This window comes from Berghia stephanieae, chromosome 4, assembly GCF_034508935.2.
Source record: "Berghia stephanieae isolate SIO BIC M18660-M18661 chromosome 4, UCSD_Bste_1.3, whole genome shotgun sequence".
Classification (NCBI taxonomy): Eukaryota; Metazoa; Mollusca; class Gastropoda; order Nudibranchia; family Aeolidiidae; genus Berghia; species Berghia stephanieae.
In genome coordinates this window covers 58,506,231-58,527,814 of record NC_088363.1, presented here as the reverse complement: position 1 = coordinate 58,527,814, position 21,584 = coordinate 58,506,231, and the positions used below count along the sequence as shown (strand labels likewise).

At 35.7% G+C, this 21,584-nt stretch overlaps 1 protein-coding gene across 3 annotated transcripts; it reads left to right on the top strand.

Moving 5' to 3' along the window:
- The first annotated feature begins 733 nt into the window (after positions 1–733).
- On the top strand, positions 734–21,510 carry LOC144970917 (putative transporter HI_0519). Of its 3 annotated transcripts, none has more exons than XM_078911095.1 (14): positions 734–821; positions 2,850–2,917; positions 3,901–4,262; positions 6,679–6,855; positions 7,380–7,521; positions 8,534–8,725; positions 9,528–9,689; positions 10,441–10,566; positions 11,556–11,689; positions 12,678–12,846; positions 13,402–13,527; positions 14,158–14,295; positions 16,227–16,327; positions 18,284–18,528. In XM_078911095.1, the coding sequence occupies exons 2-14, from the start codon at positions 2,855–2,857 to the stop codon at positions 18,399–18,401; spliced, it is 2,010 nt and encodes a 669-aa protein (XP_078767221.1). In that variant the 5' UTR covers positions 734–821; positions 2,850–2,854; the 3' UTR covers positions 18,402–18,528. The 3 variants fall into 3 exon arrangements, with proteins under 3 accessions (XP_078767221.1, XP_078767222.1, XP_078767220.1); XM_078911096.1 differs by lacking the exon at positions 734–821 and adding an exon at positions 20,786–21,510 and having other exon boundaries at positions 2,724–2,917; positions 18,284–18,363; XM_078911094.1 differs by lacking the exon at positions 734–821 and having other exon boundaries at positions 2,724–2,917.
- The last annotated feature ends 74 nt before the right edge of the window (positions 21,511–21,584 follow it).

Here is a 21,584-nt window from a genome sequence, read left to right as displayed (position 1 = left end):
AGTCATGTTGTCCCAGTGAGAAAATGGGAAAAGAACAATCCTTTAACGTGAGTAAATTGTAAGAAGCCGGAGAAGGTTTGAAAGTAGTTCACCAAATTAAACCATGCAATGACTTATCCACTCTATTTTTCTCGCCTCACGTCATCCAACAACTTACTACGCTTATTGTCTCTGGACAAGGTAGAAGACACCGGAAAAAATGGGCGTAGAAGAAATTTCTTGACGCCCCCCCCCCCCCTCCACCCCATCTCCCCTCCTCTTTCTCTTTCCCACGCAATGCCGTGCAAGATAAAATACACTAAATGTATTGGTGAGAAAGGAGATATATAAAAATGTGTGAGAATGAATATCTTAATACCAATCAACAAGTTCAACGGCTTTGTGGTGTTGACGTGATGTCATCGAACACTCTCAAATTAACCACACAAAAAAAAATAGGGCAAACTCGTGTTAATGGATTGGTCAATTTATCAAACTAAAGCCAGGGGGAAAATCCACCTGCTCCTTTTTCAACAATGGAATAAGCTCATAGTTCAGGTAATCGTAAAATAGCTTTTAAGCCATTAGTCCGTGCATGAATTTGCATAATGAGACTTAATATGTTGAGTACAAGTCTTATTCGTCATAGCATTATTGAATTCGTGTCAGCTGTGTAAACAGAAAATGACGGAAAATTGAGGTTGTGGGAATAATGTGTACTTACTTAGTGTGTTTTGATTTTTAAACTCAAAAGTGAAAAACCAAACTTTGGAGTAAAGTTCTTATTTGATTATAACTATCATCATATAGAGGAATTACAAGACATTTTGGCTACATAAGCGGTAGGTAATGCTATTCATAATGCGCATTAGTGTGAGGAACTTGTTGATTGGTATTAAGATATTCATTCTCACATTTTGATTTTATTTAATTGTTTTAATTTGGTTTTTGTTCAAAGATTGTTGACTCTTTTGGGTCATATTATGCTCTATTGGCTTTTGGGACCAAAACATAAAATTTGTTATTAAGTATTCTGATCACTTAAAAAGGCACCACATTCAACAATACTAAGATAGTGTTCGGTGCCGTGTGTCACAAAAGATGTTTGCCTTATAATGTTTAGAATTAGACTGGGGCCAGTATTGATATGTTGATAAACAACGGTGGATTAAAATGTTTGGTATAATACGGATGAGGGATAGAACAATAGGTGGGTTCAATTTTGTTTTGTTCTTTTCGTGTTTTGTTAGGGGGGGGGGGTGTAGAGAGAGAGAGAGAGAGAGGAGAGAGAGAGAGAGAGAGATACATACATAGATAGATAGATAGATAGATAGATAGATAGATAGATAGATAGATAGATAGATAGATAGATAGATAGATAGATAGATAGATAGATAGAAAGGTAGGTAGATTGATAGATAGATAGAAAGAGAGATGTTATTGGTTTGTTTTTAAGGGTGGGGAGACGGGGCAGTTTGTTTATCCTGTACGTTTTGTAAATGAGTAAATTGAGTTTTTTATATTATATTCCATAACTGATTATTTGATGATTGGGACATCAGAGTAATTGACATATATTGGTCTAATTACCAAATGTAGAGTGCACATTTTCATTACAACAACGAGCCCATAACAATCTGGTTTATCAAACTTTCAAAGTAGTATACGTTGGGTTATAGGAAAGTGATTGCATTTAGGGAATAATGTGTATATCTCTGGTTAGTCCATTACACATGTCTAACATAGGGAACACAAACGTATGAAGGGGCGGTTTGGGTATAATTATTAGGAAAATCCTTCAAAAAAATTATCTTGAGATTTAGGTGGAAAACGATAGATATATTATAGTCATCTTAGAAACAATATTATTGAAGTCCAACTTCTTAAAATAGACCTTCAAGGCACGAAAAACACAGTCGAAAAGGGTAGTAAGAAAAGTGTGAAAAACGGAAACCTATTTCTCTATTTTCTCAATATGTCATTTTTCTAAGGGCATGGGATACTATGCCAACCTTTTCTCAGAATCTACTCTACGAAATTGTCTGAAAATATCAACAGTTATCACAGAGATAATGTATAATGTCGCCATAGAGAGATTGTTAAAAAAAATAAGGTACCTACGTGTATTTTGAATTATAATCCAGTTTATACATTTTTAACATCAATTTTGTCACAACTTTTTGATTTTCAACTTTGTAATATTCTATCTAATAATAATCTCTCTATGGTGACACACTATGCTACAATGTTGATAAGAGGGGAGAATATGGAGGTCCTTCCTTCATTGGATTTTGGAATTTGTGGAATATTTGCCACAATATTGTTATATATTTTTATGCCAGACCCCCAAATTAGGTCACAAAAATGTTTTTTAACCTATAATGGCGATATAGATGATTAAACCCGCCTAATATAGGTAATATTTTTTTAAAAGACCCAAACCACTCCTTAAACAATATTTTGAAGGGTTCGATGATCTCCCCTAATAAATGACAGCTCTCAAATCACAAAATCCACATATCATTACAACGCTAAGATAACTCATTCGAATATGATGCCGAGTTCTTGTTATCGTTTTTATTCAGCCATTGATCAATGGACTCCATTCTCTCATTTCGGACATCAAATGCGTAGTTTTAATACAAGCTAAAGCTGGTGTGAGTTTAAGTAATATTCTCACCTATTCTACCAACCAGATCAATCGGAGATACGCAAATGGCTATATGATATGTAACGTTAAACTTTTATAGTCCGATTGAGAGAATTAAGTGAGAATTTTTCACCCAATTGTCGGTCTAAAATTAAAAACAAAGAGCTAATGACATCAACTTAACTCATTCTATTCTTGGTTGCAATGACATGCATTACAGGTTCCATGGCGTCGTTAAATTTGGGCACATACGTAAACGGAGGAGGGGGTGGTGAAAACGAAAAACAGGTGAGCTATATAATAATGGTGGTGATGATGATGATGATGATGATGATGATGATGATGATGATGATGATGATGATGAGGAGGAGGAGGAGGAGGAGGATGAGCTGGAGAAGGAGGAGGATGATTGTCATGATGGTAAGGGTGGTTGGGATGATGGCAGTAGTTGTTGTGGTGATGGTGGTTGTGAAAATGATGGTGGTGATGAGGATGATGATGGGGGTGATGGTAGTTGTAGTGATAATGACGGTGATGGCGATGATGAATGACGATGATGATAATGATGATGATGATGATGATGATAATGATAATGTTAATAATAAAGATGATGATGATACTGGAGTATCATTGAATCGATCGATATTTGAAGGACGAGTTTTCTGGCCAAATTTTAAACACCTATTCTTCCAGAGTACGGCAGTTAACTGGTTTCATACAAATTGGAATTGCTTGGACATCCATGCAGGTCTGGTAACCCAAATTGTTATGGCCTCATTGTTGTAACCGAAATACTCTTAAACCAACGCAAAATACTGTCCATTACAACAATATTCAATCATGCCCAGTATTGCTTTCGGTTATCAGGCCTGCAAATAATATGTGCATGTAGACTTGGACACAGCTAGCTGAAAATGAATAAATCTTGTGCGGATATGTGGTCTAGTGGTATGACACTCGCCTTCAGATCGGAAGGTCCTGGGTTCGAGCCTCTCTCGGCGTATAGTTGAGTCCTTGGAGAAGGCTCATTACTCACATTCTCTCACCGTACTCAGGTGTAAAATGAGTACCTGGCCGTTAGCAGCGTTGTCTCTGTTCGAAAAATTGCAATATCGCCTAACAGGCGTCATATACCGTCTTGACTTACTTGACTTGTTAAATGTTGCTGTTGGCCAGGGACCCCTTGTAAAGCGCTTTGAGCACGTTTAGTGGATATTGCGCTATCAAAGGCTCAATTTTTTTTTTTTTTTAATCTTGAATATCATTGTTAGTTCTTGGAGGAAGCGCTGAACAGCAGTCACAGCAACCTGGCAATCACCATCGAAATGGAGACTACCCTACCCATCCATGAAGGGACCCTCAGTCCGACTTTCCTGACGCCCATCACGATGGAGAATGAGGAGGAGGATTCTGGGTGGGAGGATTCCGATAACGACGTCGATGATAACGAAGATAAGAATGCCAGCAAAAAGCAATGCGTTGGAGGGAGAATTATAGTCGGTGTGGTGGAGAAGACCCAGAGTTTTGTGAAAGCCATTGCCGGAGGTGTCCAAAGTGTGACCAGGGGCCATTTTACCAAAATAGTCTGTCTTTCACTGTACCTGGCCTATTTTATTACAGCACTGTGTTACAGGTAAGGAATAGTTCAAGTATTTACCTACTTGCTTAAGTCCCGTGAATATTGAGTTTGTCGCCATGGGATAAGTGCCTAACTAGTAAGTTTTGAAATGTATCGATCCCTGGGGGCATAACTCCGGGTTTTTTTAAAACATCCCGCTGTTACATAATTACCCCCAGTTTCTCGTAAAATACCACATTTATATATTTTTTAAATATATGTAAGATCTTCAGTTATGACAAGATAAAATGAGGGGGAATATTGTTACTTTGAAGAAATTCATGCTCGCCATTAGAGAAGACAAGAGGATAAAATGTACAAGGATACAATTCAGGCTTCAAATTGTTACTAATGGCAATGATGTAACCTGTCACAGTAGGTGTTAATGGATTTTGAAATAGAAGATCATATTGACACTGGATTAAATCATGATATGTAATGAACGTACAAATGTTCTCTGACGATACTTTTGTTAGAAGTTTGGTGGTAGTAGTAGTTGTGTAGCATGAATAGCAGCTGCTGTGTAATGGAGACGTTAGAGAGCAGAATGAGAGAATAAAGATAAAGATCTGATCCCCAATGTTAAAAATGTTGGACATATCTACAGAAGAATTGACCATTTTCCGACTTATCAATATTCTTCTATTTCTCTCCAAGGTTTTTGAAAAATTCGTGGCAATTTAACTAAAATTCGGCAAATTTGATTTACTCGAACCCTGACAGTCTACATTTAGAAAGTCCCACGACACAGAGACTGCACTTCAAATAATATAAAGGGATTTGTTGGGTGCCGCTGACCAAGGCGGCAATGTATCTTTCTTGCTCTACTCGATCTTAGTGTTGAGTTCGATACTATTGATTATGCCTTTCTTATTGAACATCTTGAAAAAACATTCAACTTAGTAGACACTGTCCGCGATTGGTTCAAAAGTTACATTTTATAACGATCTCTCTTTGAATTGATCAAATTAGTTCACTCCGACCAATCTCCATTTACATTCGGTTCTCCGGAGATCTGTACCTGGTCCCCCAATAAACGCCGTATATACAGAGCCATAAGGTAATGATATCAAAACGCATTGCGTAAACTATCATTTGTACAATGATTTCAGATATACAGATCAATTAAACCACTAGATATTAATGTCTAATGAAAAGGATGCAGAAATGTATGGAAGTGGCGGGGGTGTGGATGAAATACAATAAATTAAAGTGTCTAGGAGAAACATGTTTTAATCTTTGGAAAATTCTTTATCTTGAATTGCGAAAAATTCCACAATATTCAAATATTTTAACCCCTAAGTCGATTCACACACTTGAGTTTTTTAAGGATTTTCTATTCGACTTATTTCATTACATTTTAATCTGCCCGATGCTTTATTGAAGAAGTTACAGATTTTATAAAAGCAAATGGTATAAATTGTTTTGAGAAGAAAAAAAGATGGAACACGTAGCAATTATGAACTTCACTGGTGCCTGGACAGAATTGAATATAAAATTGTAATGTTTTGTTTTAACTCTAAAATGGATCTTTGCATCTTAAGGATTTTATTATTAGTCTCACAATTTCAGGTCATGTGATCAGTATCTTTTCCGCACCCCAAAAAAGGGAGAATATAAAATGTAAAGATTAATCTTTACTTTGCGCCACTCCAACACTTTGGGATTCTTGCCTTTTAATCTGCGCATTTCCAAAATAATCGTAGATCTATATTCCATATCTTAAAACCTGTTGATATTTTAAAATATTGTAAAAATGAATAGTGTATGTCATGTCTGCATTCTCTTCTTCTTCTTCTTCTTCTTCTTCTTCTTCTTATTATTATTATTATTATTATTATTATTATTATTATTATTATTATTTATTATTATTATTATTATTATTATTATTATTATTATTATTATTATTATTATTATTATTATTATTATTGTTATTATCATTATTATTATATTATAATATCATCATTATCATATCATCATCATCATCATCATCATCATCATCATCATCATCATCATCATCATCATCATCATTATTATATATCATCATTATTTCTTATTATTATCATTATTATTATTATTATATTATTATTATTATTATTATTATTATTATTATTATTATTATTATTATTATTATTATTATTATTATCATTATTATTATTATTGTTATTATCATTATTATTATTATTATAATCATCATCATCATCATCATCATTATTATTATTATCATTATTTCTTATTATTATCATTATTATTATTATTATCATTATTATTATTAATTTTTCAAAATCAAACAAATAAATAAACAAATAAGTGTCGATTTTGACAAACAGAAAAACTAAGATATCTCATCTCTATCCCCACCACCACCCCACTACCCAAAAAAAAAAGAAATCATAAGTGTGATTTTTTCATCATATTTATATATTTCAAGAGCAACTGACGAGGGAGCCCACCGACTCATCGGTTGTACTGTATTGATGACCATCATTCTTTTCCGGCACTACATCTTTGCTGGACGGAGATGGTTACGCAAAATGGTGTTTGGGTCAGGGGAACTCAGCCCTTTTTGGATCAAGAGTCTCATATTACTAAGACCAATAGTGCGATGGTAAGATGTCATCTATTTTTAATTGGTTGTCAGCCAACACGTAATAAATGAGCTTTTCAAATATCAACGAAGTCTAAGAATAATTTATATCATTAGATCTTCTTATGGTTCGTTGAACTCATGCAGAGCATGTCAATATTTAAATCTGAAAGCTACATCGATTTTATAATCTTGTTTATTCTTTTATTATTTTTTTTTAATTGGAAAAAAAATGTGGTAGGATACTCGCCTTCGGACTGTTATGTCCCTGATTGATTTCCCGTCTTGGTGGTTCACAGTTGAATCCTTGGAATCGACTTTTACTATAATTGTCTCACCAAACTTTGAGCACATTCAATAGATATTGCGCTATATAATAGTTCCAGTTTTCAGTATAATCTTATTTCGAAATTATAGCACATGTCTCCGCGTCTATCTATAGCACTGTTAAACTGATGTTGATTTTTATTTTTGTTAAAAGACTTCTTTTTAAAAAAATTAACCGGTTCATACAAAGTAAATTCCATATAATTGTCAATTTCTAGGACACTTTATATTGTACTGGCAGCCGTATCCCTGTGGACGTTGATAGACGAGGGCAAAGAAAAACCCAGCAATCTCAGATCAATTCCTGGACTTGTCATCTTTGTACTCATTTGCTTGTTTATGTCAACAAAACCAAGCAAGGTAATATAATGGTATAAATCTCATGATTCGTGAAATGTCTTCGGCTCCACAACCAGCATACAATTTGACATAGTTTTGACTTTAATACACCCTGGACAAATACAAATGCAACTGCAGCAGTTAATCTGGTTTAAGATATTTCCACCATTGGGGAATCACGTGACGAAACTGCAGTTCTACATCAATTGTAAATGGTCCGGCAATTCTGCCGTAGGTACTCGGAAAAAAAAGCGTTTTCAAAATTGTGACCAGGAAACTCGTCTCCAACTATTGATCGGTTAAAACGACCTTCATCTTGGAAAATAAAACTCTCAAACCTGGACTCGCGAAATCCCAGGTTTTAGAGATTTTCCAATATGCGGGTGATTTTAATCAATCGATATTTGAAGGAGGAATGCTCTGGTAAAAAATTCTAACAACTTGTTTCTTTTCAAAGTACGACAGACTTCTTATTACGTTACTTATAAAAGAAGAAAATTATTTTAAATCAGATTTTTGTGTTAATTTGAAATGAATGAAGATCTTACAGAGGCCAAACTGAATATTCAAGAGTTATTGTAGAACAGGATTAAGGTGGACTTTGTGTAAGTTTTCCTTTAATGATTTGGATTTGGATTTCGATTATGGAGCAGATGGCAAGAGATAGCTAAAAGTTTTGATTATATTGACATTAGGATGTCTACTCAGAGCCATCTTTATCAACTTTACGATGGTTATATTACCATTGATGTAAGGTAGGTTTTCAGGTTTTTTGTACAACAACTTACTTGAAGTCAGAAACACATGATGGAATTTTAAATATTGTCGTTTATACTTCTAATGATTGACTATAGTTAGGTAGGTTTTTAGGTTTTTGTACAACTACTTACTTAAAGTCAGAAGCACATGTTATCGCTTATACTTCTAATGATTGAAGGATTTTAGATTCAAATCACAAATCAAATAAACTCGATTCTCTTTCCCTTTCTATGTTTTATTAAAGATAATTTCCACTATTTGTTTTTCCTTCCAGATAAACTGGCATACCATCTATTGGAGCCTTGGTCTACAATTTCTCCTTGCTGTCTTTGCCCTAAGGTGGAAGTTTGGCAAGGAATCCATCTATTGGCTCCAGTGTAGGCTGGACGAGTATTTTGCCAATACTAAGGCTGGCTCGTCGCTTCTCTTTGGAGAAAATTATCAAGAGCATCAACTTATTTTTGGGGTAGAGTTACAATATTGATGTTATTGGTGTCCAATTTCTCAATCGGGAAGTTGTTTGAAATAGACCAGCACCATAATTATTTTATCAGTAAATAATCCCTATTTATCTTTGTATGAAGCGAACAATTAGGGCGATTTATACCATTTTATATGTGCTTGAGGCATGAACCACCTGTCAAAACGTGTCAGAGCCTAAATACATAAAACAAGAAAAGATATCATAATTTCCAATTTTGCAGATTATCAAATTATAGAATTTTGTTGTAGACGTCTAGTGTGAATTTGGTCATATTCATAAGTCGTGACATTGAACATACGTGTTTGATCATATCCCTTAGTTTAGCCGTGCATTCTGAGTCATACACAACTGTTAGCGGAAGGCCTATGTTTTAAAATTAAAAGAAATAAACTAAATTTCCCCGATCGTGATTTTCAAGCAAAATTTCTCTAAGTGTGAATGTGATAGCCACGGCGCAGCGGCTCAAGTTTAGCTGTAGAGGCTTAGTTTCTTGAACATAAAAACTCGAGATGCCGACATGAGCGCAACTCGAATCCAGATCTTCGGGATGTAAGTAAAAACCTCACACACGTCCGTCAACGTTTGATACAATCTTTTCAATAATCATGTTTTCAATTTTTCTGTAAATCTGCCTTTTAAAAAATTAATTAAAATTGAGCTTTCTAAAAATAAAAAGACCTCTTATTTAGGACATAAGTTATAAAAGCTCACACGAATACAATCTAATGTCGTTGTTCGCATCGCTGCATACTTCATTTTTACACCTCATTCCTTCTTCCTACAGTCTCTGCCTGTCTTCATCTTCACCAATGCCACCATCGCCATCATGTACTATCTTGGGGCAATGCAGTTCCTCATCAGAAACATCGGCAATTTTTTACAGTATGTTCTGGAAACTTCACCCATAGAATCGACTAGTGTTGCTGCTGGTATTTTCCTGGAGGGTGTAAGTAAAACTAGCGTCGGATACACTGCACTGACAATATGGTGTTTATAAGATGTCATAGTAGGAGTTACAAAACTCTACTTTTAGCTTTAGATTGTGTTATTTCTAAACATGCGCCCCAGTATCCAGTGATAATCATATAGATAGACATGATCAATTCATTTTCACTTGTAGCCGAAGGAATCCTTCCTTCCTAGTCAGCCATGACTCGTGAGGCGCCCAATTGAAAAGGGTGAAAGCAACTTTTTCTGTCCAGGACGAACCCGGTTCTGAAGGACTGCTTTTATTTGCTATCATTAGATTGTGCCTTGCCTTGCTGCGCTGCGGCCTTGAGAAATTCACCTTGCCCTAGCTCAATTTGCGGGGCTGCACTGCGGCTGACGCCTGAGTTATTTAAGTCCTCCCTTGGAATAGACCCTACAATAAAGGGAATTTTTTTTATCAACCTCGGCAGACAAATATAAATGGTTAACATCCCAATATTATATTAGGATGCTTATTTAAAATTACATTATTTTGTACTAAATGCAGGCCAATCGTCGTGCACATAATGCAGGTCTGATAACCGAACGCAATTGTGGTGGCCAGATTTAACATTGTTGTAATGGATAGTATTTTGCTTTGGTTTGAGAGTATAATTTCTATTACAAGAATGAGACCACAACGGTTTGGATTATCAGACCTGCAAATAAGTACACGATGATGCAAGCCCATCACATTTGAGATGATTTCATTTGTTGAAATCTTCCAGATTGCATCAATAGCGGCCTTGATTCCCTACATGCACAATGCTACACGGTCTCAATTATTCCTCATTATGACGTCAGGGTTTGCATCTATTGGAGGCGCATACTTGGCCCTACTCTCCAGCCTTCAGGTAAAATTACGTTAAGGTCATCATCATCATCATCATCATCAGCAGCAGCAGCAGCAGCACCGTGATCATCTTCTTCATCACTATCCTAATCAAATTATTATCATAAATAGCATCGTCTCGTCATCATTATCAATTTTTTCACTGTCGTTGTTGTTGTCCTTTTCGTCATCAACATCATCATCATCATCATCATCATCATCATCATCATCATCATCATCATCATCATCACCATCATGATCATCATCATCATCACCATCATCACCATCACCGTTATTATCATCAGCGTCGTCGTCATCAGCCCCATGACAGAAAAGGCGCCATCTGTTTCTATGACTTTGTATAGGGGTGTTTGTATATTTCGATTTGAGCCCACATAATTTATTCATTTTCCTCTGGTGATCGTATGTCTAACAGGACACATGAAAAACTTAACATTTTTGTTTTATGTTTGTTTTCATGTTTGCATCTTCTTGTTCTTTTCTCCTTTTTTTTTCTTTTTTCTTTAATTTAGAGTTAATTTAGTGCGTTGGGGGTTTTTTTCGGTTTTTTTTTTAGTGACATTGATGCGACTCAGACATTGCACGCGATGCTCTCATGGTGATAGTTTTCCTAAATTTAATATAAATTTGATGTTTACGATTAATTGAACCTAATCCATTAAGTTAAATCAAGAGGTTGGTCCTATGAATGAAAACATTTTCAATAATTTATATGAGCACTCAAGTGATACGTCCACAAACACAACTTTAACCCCGGTGAGTTCCGTTTTTTTAACAACAAATAAACAGCACAAAAGACGGATAAAAATGCGCAACGTATGAAGATAATTATATCATGTCCTCAGATATTATTTGGGGGTTTGTCCCACTATTGACACTTGCACACGAATTAGAGAGGTCACTCATGCGATTCCCCGTTTTGGTCCCATTCCAGAATTAGACAAGGTTAAGTTCGTTATACTTCTACAAGATTTCTTTTCTCTTCATAAGATCCCCGTAGAACATCTGATCGCAGCAATGGTCATCTCGGCTCCTGCCACTTTTGCCGTCAGCAAGTTGATGATGCCGGAAACTCAAAAAGTCATCGTGCACGTTGACATCGATGTTGGAGATTCTGAAAAAAAGTAAGAAAGACCATCATATTATGAGAACCACATACGTCAAGGTGTAGAATTTGAGTTAAAATTCTAATGTCCTCATTGAAGAGAGTGTTTTGTTATAGGATTAAAACTTAAAATTGTTAATTTTGATATTTTGACTATGCAATAAATTTCTTTATCTAGATGATTCCGACATAATACCGGGTTACATACGTTATATTCAAATGCATGGATAGACTTTAGTGAATATTATATTATCAATGCGCTTTTAAAGTAATTTAGCATGACGTGAAGTCATGATTTGTCTTATTATACAGAAAATGTATGAGTTGTTTGAAGGTGTGTTCCTACACATAACCATGGTTGATAACGATAAAGATTTTGATTCTGATTTTACAAAAGGATTGGGATATGAAACATTTATTTTAAAATACTATCACTATTTTGAGAAGCTTGCATGATTTTAATCATGCTGGATATTTTTTTTCCTGCTTCTTCTTCTTCTTCTTCTTCTTCTTCTTCTTCTTCCTCTTCTTCTTCTTCTTCTTCTTCTTCTTCTTCTTCTTCTTCTTCTTCTTCTTCTTCTTCTTCTTCTTCTTCTTCTTCTTCTTCTTCTCCTTCTTCTTCCTTATCCCCCTCCTCCGCATACTCTTCCTCCTCCTTTTCTTCTTCCACTTCCTCCTCCTCTTCTGCCTCCTCCTCCTCCTCCTCCTCCTCCTCCTCCTCTTCTTCTTCTTCTCGTTTGCTCTTGAAGCCTCTGACATCTCATTCAGCGTAAAATACATACCATTGTTTTGTGAACACTAGTGCTAAAATATCTTCGTTTTGTGTTTACATTTGCAGAAATGCTCCACTTTCTTACACTTCAACAAAACATATAAGATTCTAAGATTTCCTATATCTATAATGCTGGTACCAGAAGAGATTATTATTGTTCTGTCACCGAAAGAAAGGTGAGAGACAAGATAGATAGATACACTTGTATTCTATCCATGCAGTTCTTCCATTTCAGAAAATACACCAATCTTCTGGACGCTCTCCAGTCAGGCTCCATGGTAATGTTAGGGATCGTGGGTAATGTGGCCGTGAATGCGTTTTCCTTGTGGTCTTTCATCTCGTGGATAAATGCTACGTTAACCTGGTTTGGAGATCGAGTTGGTATTGAGGAACTCACTTTGGAGGTTTGTGTACACCTTGCATGGCTTTCTATTGGATACATTAAATTTTTCACCCATTCATTTAATCATTCATTTATTCATTCAGTCATTAATTCATTTATTTAATTCATCCATCCATTTCTTCATTCATCCATTCAATTATTCATTAAGTCATTCATTCATTCATTGTCACGCATCTATTTTGCAACGATTCGATTTATGTACCACTTTGATTAAATGTACCACCACGTTAAATTTGTTATCATCACCACACCACCATCAACGTTATCAACATCTTCATAATAATAATCATCATTATCACCATTATCGTATAATCCTTCTCCTCCTCCTCCTCCTCATCATCATCATCATCATCATCATCATAATCATCATCATCATCATCATCATCATAACCATCATCACCGTTGTCATCGTCATAGCCATCATCATCATCCTCATCGTCATCATCATCATCATCATCATCATCATCATCATCATCATCATCATCATCATCATCATCATCATAACCGTCGTTGGCCATCATTCTAACCAGAGCCACATTTTTCTATCCTTTTTCAGGAAATTTCATCTTACCTTTTATATCCAGTATCCCTTGCCATGGGAGTAGAGCCTGAAGACTGCAGGAATGTCGCCATGTTATTAGGGTACCGAATCTCAAGTACTAATCTTGTAGCTTTCATAAAGGTAATAGTAAAACCTTACCGCTATTTATGAAAATCAGAAAATGTTAGTAGTTAATAGATATATAATAAATATTTAATATTCATATTTGTCTTTTGCAAGGTCCCACCAATCTCAGTGCGTTTCATAATAGCAAACAGGTAATTTAGGTCCTTTTAGTATAGGATGGTCTGCCTGTTCAGGTATCCATCACGTCCGAGTCAATTGGGACAATGTTTGTAATCAGCAATATCCAAAAAAAAATACAACGCCAAAGCCAAAGTACTATAGTCGCCCGTTTGGTTGCCGCTTGATTTTGTTACAAGACAAGACGGATTACAGTTTGTTTACCGATATGTTAAGAGAAAATTAAAGTCAAAGTGTCTCAAAAGATAAAGTATCATGAAAGTGTTACGTTAATGGTTATTCAATTTAATTCAGTCAAGTAAGCAAGATATCAGTGGTTAGATTTCAATGGAAGCAACTTTTTGTGGGTTTTGCTGCTACTGTATTTTATCAATTGAAAAAGATATCCCCTCCTTACCTCCAACTTGTCCACTCTTATTGACGGTGATCTCGCGTGGTGTTTAATGTCAGGTTTTTTTTTTGGTATGAAGTCAACAGATATATTAAGTTTTGGTTTATATTCCTCAGATGTTTGAGATGAAGGTGAACCGCATGAAATATAATCATTACCAGCAATTGACGAATTTCACAGGACCTGTCTCTCATCGTAAAAATGACATTATCCTGGACGCGTGGAATATGACGCTCAAAGACGGCTTTATATCAGTAAGTAATTAGAAGCATTTTTAGTTTATTTTTTCATAACTCTTTCTAGAGATATTTAAATATGCATGTAATAAAACAATCCGTTTTACTTGTTGCGCTGTGACGGAAAAAAATGTAATATCGCCTAAAAGGCGCCATGTCTTGTTCTAAATTTTAAGTGACCGGATCTTTGGCTTACGCAAAAGATATTGGATTATAATATCATTTTGCTCGATTCAAAGGATTGGAGTAAAATTGCGTACACGAAACATTGGCTGTGGAATGTGGGTCATCTGAAAGTCAGTCTGGGACGACTTAAGGCTCTGGTAAGACCAGCTCGTGAAAAACTGATTGTTGTCTGGACTACCCAGTACTAATACCTTGGGTCTACCACATGATAAAAATATTACAGTTGATATAATCCTATTTTTGCCTGTATAAAAACTCACAATTGACCAATATCGCCAGACCACCGATTGAAGCTCAAAGGAAGCAAGAGTATATAATAAAGGCCTGAGAGACATCTATTTATACTAAATTATGGGACTCACGAATACAACTATTCAAAACGACGAATTTTTAAGGGCATGTCAGGAAACCACGTCAAACTTCGTCAGCGAAGGAAAAGAAGTTGTGATGACGAAATATCTAAAAGAAATGTACAAGTTCTCTGAAAAATCTTATATATTGAGCTTTTATATAGCGCAATATCCACTTAACGTGCTCAAAGCGAATTACAAGGAGTCCCTGGTCAACAGCAACATTTAACATGTAGGACGAGACATGAAGCCTGTTAGGCGATATTACAATTTTTCGGACAAAGACAACGCTGTTAACGGCCAGGTACTCATTTTACACCTGAGTACGGTGAGAGAATGTGAGTAAAGAGTCTTTTCCAAGGACTCAACTATGCGTCGAGCGAGACTCGAACCCAGGACCTTCCGATCCGAAAGCGAGTATTATACCACTAGACCACATAGCCGCACAAAATCTTGACGTCGCACTTATATTTTCAAAACTATAATAGATACGAAACGGACAAAGTTATCATAACATAGCTTAGATTATGTACTCTCCGTTTTTTATTTTGAATGTCATCGTAGTCACCATTCCCATCCACACAGAGCCGCCACGACGTAGGCTACCAGTTATTCTATCACGTCGAAGAGGAATTCACGTGGACACCACCGAGTCACATTTGCATGCCCCTCGACATCATTGCCATAATTTGCCCCCATTGATTTGTCTCAAGTCTTAGAAACAGGAAAAAGTCACTTGGAGCTAAATCGGAACTGTAAAGGGGTGTTCGACGACTACAAGAAAACTTCCTTTTTCAATATGATCATGCGTTTATGTGAGCATTCTTGGTATCCAACGGGCACATACCTCTCTGTAACCCAAGATTTCTCGAACGATACATCCAGATGTTATGAATTTTCACGCATTTGCGAAATGTCTGGTTGTTTTCTTCGAGGATTGGCACGGTGAAGTTTGTCAATTTGTTTTTGATTTACTTTGCTCGGTGCAGCTTGTGGACGGCCACTGTGAGTCTGCTTATTAATGATGGTGGAGACGGCATCCGTACCAGTAAAGCGCTTAACCCACCTTTAACTCTTCAAATATCAACTCACAAGTCACCATAAACACATTTCAGCCGTTTATGAATGTTTACGGGTGCACATCTCTATGCCGTAATGATCTCAATCACGATACTTTATTTATTGCTTTAATGTTTTGTGTGATTTCTTCGACCGACATGTTGGAATAGGGGTTCTTTCAAATAACATAAATTAAAATTTAAAAATAGCAGCTAAACTGAATTTGGTCACACTAATATAAGAATAAATAAATATATATATATATATATATATATATATATATATATATATATATATATATATATATATATTATACACACATAAACAATAATTTATTCGTTGTCATTTTTTCAGGAAAGATCAGAAGCAATAGCCACCTACTCGCTCACAGGGTTTTCAAGCTTTGTCTCCGCTGCCATCCTTTTAACATTGTTGTGTGTTTTACTACCAAAAAGGTGTGTAAGAATGTCATTTATGTCAACATGTTACGCCTTCTGATTGAAAAAGAAAATGGGAGATGTAGGCTATAACACTAGTTAAGTTTTCAGATGCTTGGGGAATATTTGTAATTGTTAAAATTTCAACAATGTTAAATGATATATTCGTATGTCAAAAAAAAAAAAACAAAAAAAAACCCCGGCAATTTCAAGTAAACACATTAAAATTTGGACATTGAAGAATTGATTGCAATAGTATTATAACCATTTTAACGAAATTAATATCTGATACATTTAGTATTTGTCAATTTGTAATTTTGTGGAATTTTCTATAAGGAGTACGGTAGACGGCTTGATAATAATTTGAGCCAGATACTGTTAATTGATTTTTTTCAAACCACTAAGAAATTGTGATTTTTTTAAATGTCAAAATATTGGCTAATATGCCTTAAGAAATTATTGGTAATTATAATATTACCATGCCTACATTTTGACGTGAAATTCATAAACGTTAGAAAGATAAAAAGGCATAAATAAAATAATCTAACAACTCTTACTTTAGCATCTAAATATCAATCGATTTAAATGACCCTCATTTTGGCAAAAACTCTCAAAATTGGGAATTCACGAAGTCCCAGGTTTGAGAGTTTTTGCCAAGATGAGGGTCATTTATATCGATCGACTGTTAATTGACAAATTTTCTGGCCAAATTTTTAAATACCTATTTTTCCAGAGCACAGAGTTAACCGATTAAAAAGAATGCTCAAAAATATTAAACTTTTCATTTATGTAAACATTCTACTGGAAGTCTCAGTCTTTCAGTTAATTGAGCACTCGCTACACAAGCATAGGGTCCGAGATCGATCCCGGGTGCAGTCGAGATTTTTTTCCTCTGACCCCCATGTCCCCCAAGCAGTGATTGGGTACCCTGGGTCTGTTCGTAGCCATCGTTAACTTATAATAGCCTGACACTGACCAAAAATGGCGTCAAAAGACCAGTCTTTGGCCACGAAAGAAAACAAATCGTGAGTTGCATTCAATAGTTCAACCGATGAGACCACTTGTTTCCATGAGCACTACTAACGACAACTCACTAGACGGTGCAAAAACCAAATAATGCCGTCAAAAGACCAGTCTTTTTGGGTTTCAGTGTCAGACTATAACTTAACAATGGCTATGGTCTTAGATCTGTCGGGACGTACTTTGCTATAGACAAGCATCCTATCCAAAGGATAGCAAGCAATTGCTATTGTCTGTCTCACGACCTAGAATCCGGGACAAAATCCGGCTCCGTGGGCCAAATGGCTCTGAAGGACTAAGTGGAAAAAAACAAACTAAAAAAAAACAAACATTCTATTCGCCGCGCATATATTTACAGGTCTGATAACCGAACCTAAATTATGGCCTGTTTCAGTATTGTTGTAATGAACAATATTTTGCGTTGGTTTGAGAGTATTTTCATTACAGTGATACCATAACAATTTGGGTTATCAGACCTGCAAATATGTACACGTCGAGTCTACCCAATTAAACTAATGACATTAATCCATGATTCATAACTGTTTTTGTTTTTTATTATAAGGATAAGAAAATATTTTCAGCATTCAGATAACACAGAAATAACACCGTTTTTGAAATGATGGGTCACATTTCATGTTTCAAAGTTACAGAGGCTTTAACCATCTCCTTACCACCCATTAGAAAATCGTCATGTTCGTTACGATGTAACCGACAATTTTCTCATTCTGATTTCTCTTGTACATCACAAAACTTAAAGAAATGCTTTGATTACAGCTATAAATACTAAATACTGTGTGGTAGAGCTCATTTAGTTCAATGTATAGAATGCACTTGTTACTTTTTTGTTTGAGTAAGAGAAGCCTATTTTTGTGTTGGATGGGTGTGAAGTTTTGGGTGAAATTCTAAAAATGGCTGGTAAGGAGAGAGTTAATATTTTAATCTATCGAACTACAGGAAAGCATGGGTTGCCAAGACAACTGTTTTGTCGCTGATTGCCGGCAACATAGCCAATTGTATGACAGGGTGTTTCGCCAGTAAGTATGTAGGCCTATCATGTTATTTCATAAATTAATTAATATGGAACGAAAGAACAGTCACATTCATAATACGAGGTGGCATTGAGGCTTAATAAAATAGAATTCCTTTTGACGCGAAGAGACCTAAATTTGAGTCCAAAAACTCAAAATTAGTTTTCTTTTTAATTCTTTCCTTTTTAAATTAGTTTTGCTTTGTTTTTGTTTTGCTTTTTTTTTTTTTGTTATTTTATTTTCTTATTTGTTTGTTTTTTGTTTTGTTTTTTGTTTTTGGTTTTGTTTTGTTTTTGTTTTGTTTTTTGTTTTTGTTGTTTTTTTTTGTTTTGTTTTTTTTTTTGTTTGTTTGTTTTTGTTTTGTTTTTGTGTGTGTGTTTAATGTTTTGTTTGATTGTTTAGAATTTTACCTTTCTTGAAAACGGATTGTGACTGTCAACCTCAATGCGTGATGCATAGTTACCAAATGGACATGTTTCTTACTCGAGGGACACATGCCGGCAGCTTGGCTCGAACCCTTTTCCTCTTGGCGTTAGGATGGTCTCGAAAATAGAATGGTCAAATGAGGCTCATTGAAATGGGGACAACACAAGACAAACTTCGTTACGGCCCCTGGCTTTCGTCAGGAAACAAACAAAAAATAAAGACATGTGATCATATATTTTATTTAAATATATTTTTGTGTCTTGATTGTTTATCATCTGAACCCAATGTCCGAAACATTGCTTTGTATAGTGTTTTTATGTATCTATAGATAGAATGCACTTGGCTAAGAAGTTTACAACATTGCCATCCGGAAGTATAACTGACCAACACACAAAACTGTGTAATCATGATCGTTTATAGTCTGGTTAATACAGTTTAGTGAGAATTACTCAGAAACGCGAATGGCAAGAAACAATAACAAAGACAAGAGTGACTTCAACTTCGAACTATCTATAAGAGTCACAATTGCCCAATTTATATTTCTCCCCATCTTAACTGGCTCATTTGGGCACCTCTAGCTCTTAGTTTTACAACGCTTGGTGTTCGTGTTGAGTCTTATTCACTCAATCATTTTGAAGACGATGAAATAGAGGAACCCTTCAACTCAGCTTTGAATCCTACAACTCAATCGGTAGAACACGACGTATACATATATGCAGGAATGATATCTGAACCAGTTTATGGGCCTAGTTTAACATTGTTTGTGCGGCTATGTGGTCTAGTGGTATGACACTCGCTTTCGGATCGGAGGGTCCTGGGTTCGAGCTTCGCTCGGCGCGTAGTCGAGTCCTTGGAGAAGGCTCTTTACTCGCATTCGCTCACCGTAATCAGGTGGAAAATGAGTACCTGACTGTTAACAGCGTTGACTCTGTCCGAAAAAATTGTAACATCGCCTAACAGGCGCGATGTCCCGTCCTAATTGTTAAATGTTGCTGTTGGCCGGGACCCCTTGTAAAGCGCTTTGAGCACATTTAGTGGCTCTTGTGCTATATAAAAGCTTTTTTTTTTAAACATTGTTGTAATGGACACTATTTTGCGTCATTTTTTGAGATTTCCATTACAACAATGAGCCCATAAGGAATTGGGTTATCATACCAGCAATTAAGTGCACGTCGATAGAAAACTAAAACAAATATAAATTGGCTTAGTACAATTTCTCAATGTCACCGCGACAGGTTATGATATAATTATACTGATAATATAGGACAGAAAATAGGGCAGCGTGGTTCCGCTGTGTGGTCTTTGATTCGTATCTGAAAGGCGCCGAGTTCGATTACTCACTGCGCTGTGTGGGGCAAGTCACCTCGCCCTACTTCACATTGCGGCGCTGCTCTGCGGCTGAATTCTTGGTTATTCGAGTCTTCCCTTAGAATAGATCCCTAAATACAAATTTCCTTTTAGAGATAAAAAGTGGAATATTGTTATTTTTATTTTATTTTTGTTTAATCATCCTCTGATAGGGTTGTCTCGACGTATACATATATACAGGTCTGACATCTGAACACACTTATGGGCCTAGTTTAACATTGTTTTAATGAACAATATTTTGCGTCATTTTTTAGATATGTTCATTACAACAATGAGCCCATAAGGAATTGGGTTATCAGACCTGCAAAAAGTGCACGTCAGGTTGTCTCCTTTATTTAAATCGTTATTGTTCGCTTCCGCCCTTTGGAAACCAAGATAATTAATGGCGTCTTTATTATAGACCGATAATGTCCTTTAATAGTGTCAAACACGACGATGATGATGAAGATGATGATGATGATGATGATGATGATGATGATGATGATGATGATGATGATAACGATGATGATGATGATGATGATGATGATGATGATGATGATGATGATGATGATGATGATGATGATGATGGTGATGATAGGATTAAAGAATTAATAACTTTCCATAATACGACTTATTCTCCTGTTTCTCTGTTCAGGTTTATTCTATTGAAGACTTCGTGTTCTTTGCAGTTGGAGTGAATGAATTTGGTCACATCATTATATCAAACATTTGATTGATTGTCATTCTTACCAAAGATTTTATATCATCATTTTATTGAATTTTTATTTTATAAAATTACTCGCCATGATTCAATGTAACTATTATCATCATAATGCCATGTCAACAAATGTAACACCGACAATATTTGTTTTTTTTTCAAATAAAATATTTACAAAGATCTGAGAGGGGTTGGAAGAGAAAGAGCATGTAGAGAGTGGAGTGAAGAACGGCACGGGATGGAAGTGAGAGAAAGACGATTTGTTGAATAGGGCGAGAAGCATAAAAGGACAAATTGGGAAATTATGTCTTTCTGTGTATGTGAGAGAGAGAGAGAGAGAGAGATAGAGAGAGACATAGAGAGAGAGAGAAAGAAAGAGAGAGAGAGAGAGCGAGAGAGAGAGAGAGAGAGAGAGAGAGATTCAGACAGAAAGAGAGAAATTATTGTGTGTATGTCTGAGAGAGAGAGAGAAAGAAAGAAATAGAGAGAGAGAGAGAGGGAGAGAGAGAGAGAGAGAGAGAGAGAGAGATTCAGACAGAAAGAGCGAAATTATTGTGTGTATGTCTGAGAGAGAGAGAGAGAGAGAGAGAGAGAGAGAGAGAGAGAGAAGAAAAAACGACGTGAAAATAAAAGCAGTATATCAATTGTTTTACACACAGCCACTTCGTTTGCGTTGTTTTACGTCAATCCTTCATTTTATCCTAAATATTAAATAATAATAATAATAATAATAATA

What these genes read in the sequence shown, in the direction of transcription:
- LOC144970917 (XM_078911094.1), top strand. Translation starts at nt 2,834, where the DNA reads ATGACATGCATTACAGGTTCCATGGCGTCGTTAAATTTGGGCACATAC. An exon ending in TGTCAACAAAACCAAGCAAG is followed by an intron (nt 7,522 to 8,533) that starts GTAATATAATGG and finishes TTTTCCTTCCAG; the next exon opens with ATAAACTGGCATACCATCTA. An exon ending in TGTGTTTTACTACCAAAAAG is followed by an intron (nt 16,328 to 18,283) that starts GTGTGTAAGAAT and finishes ATCGAACTACAG; the next exon opens with GAAAGCATGGGTTGCCAAGA.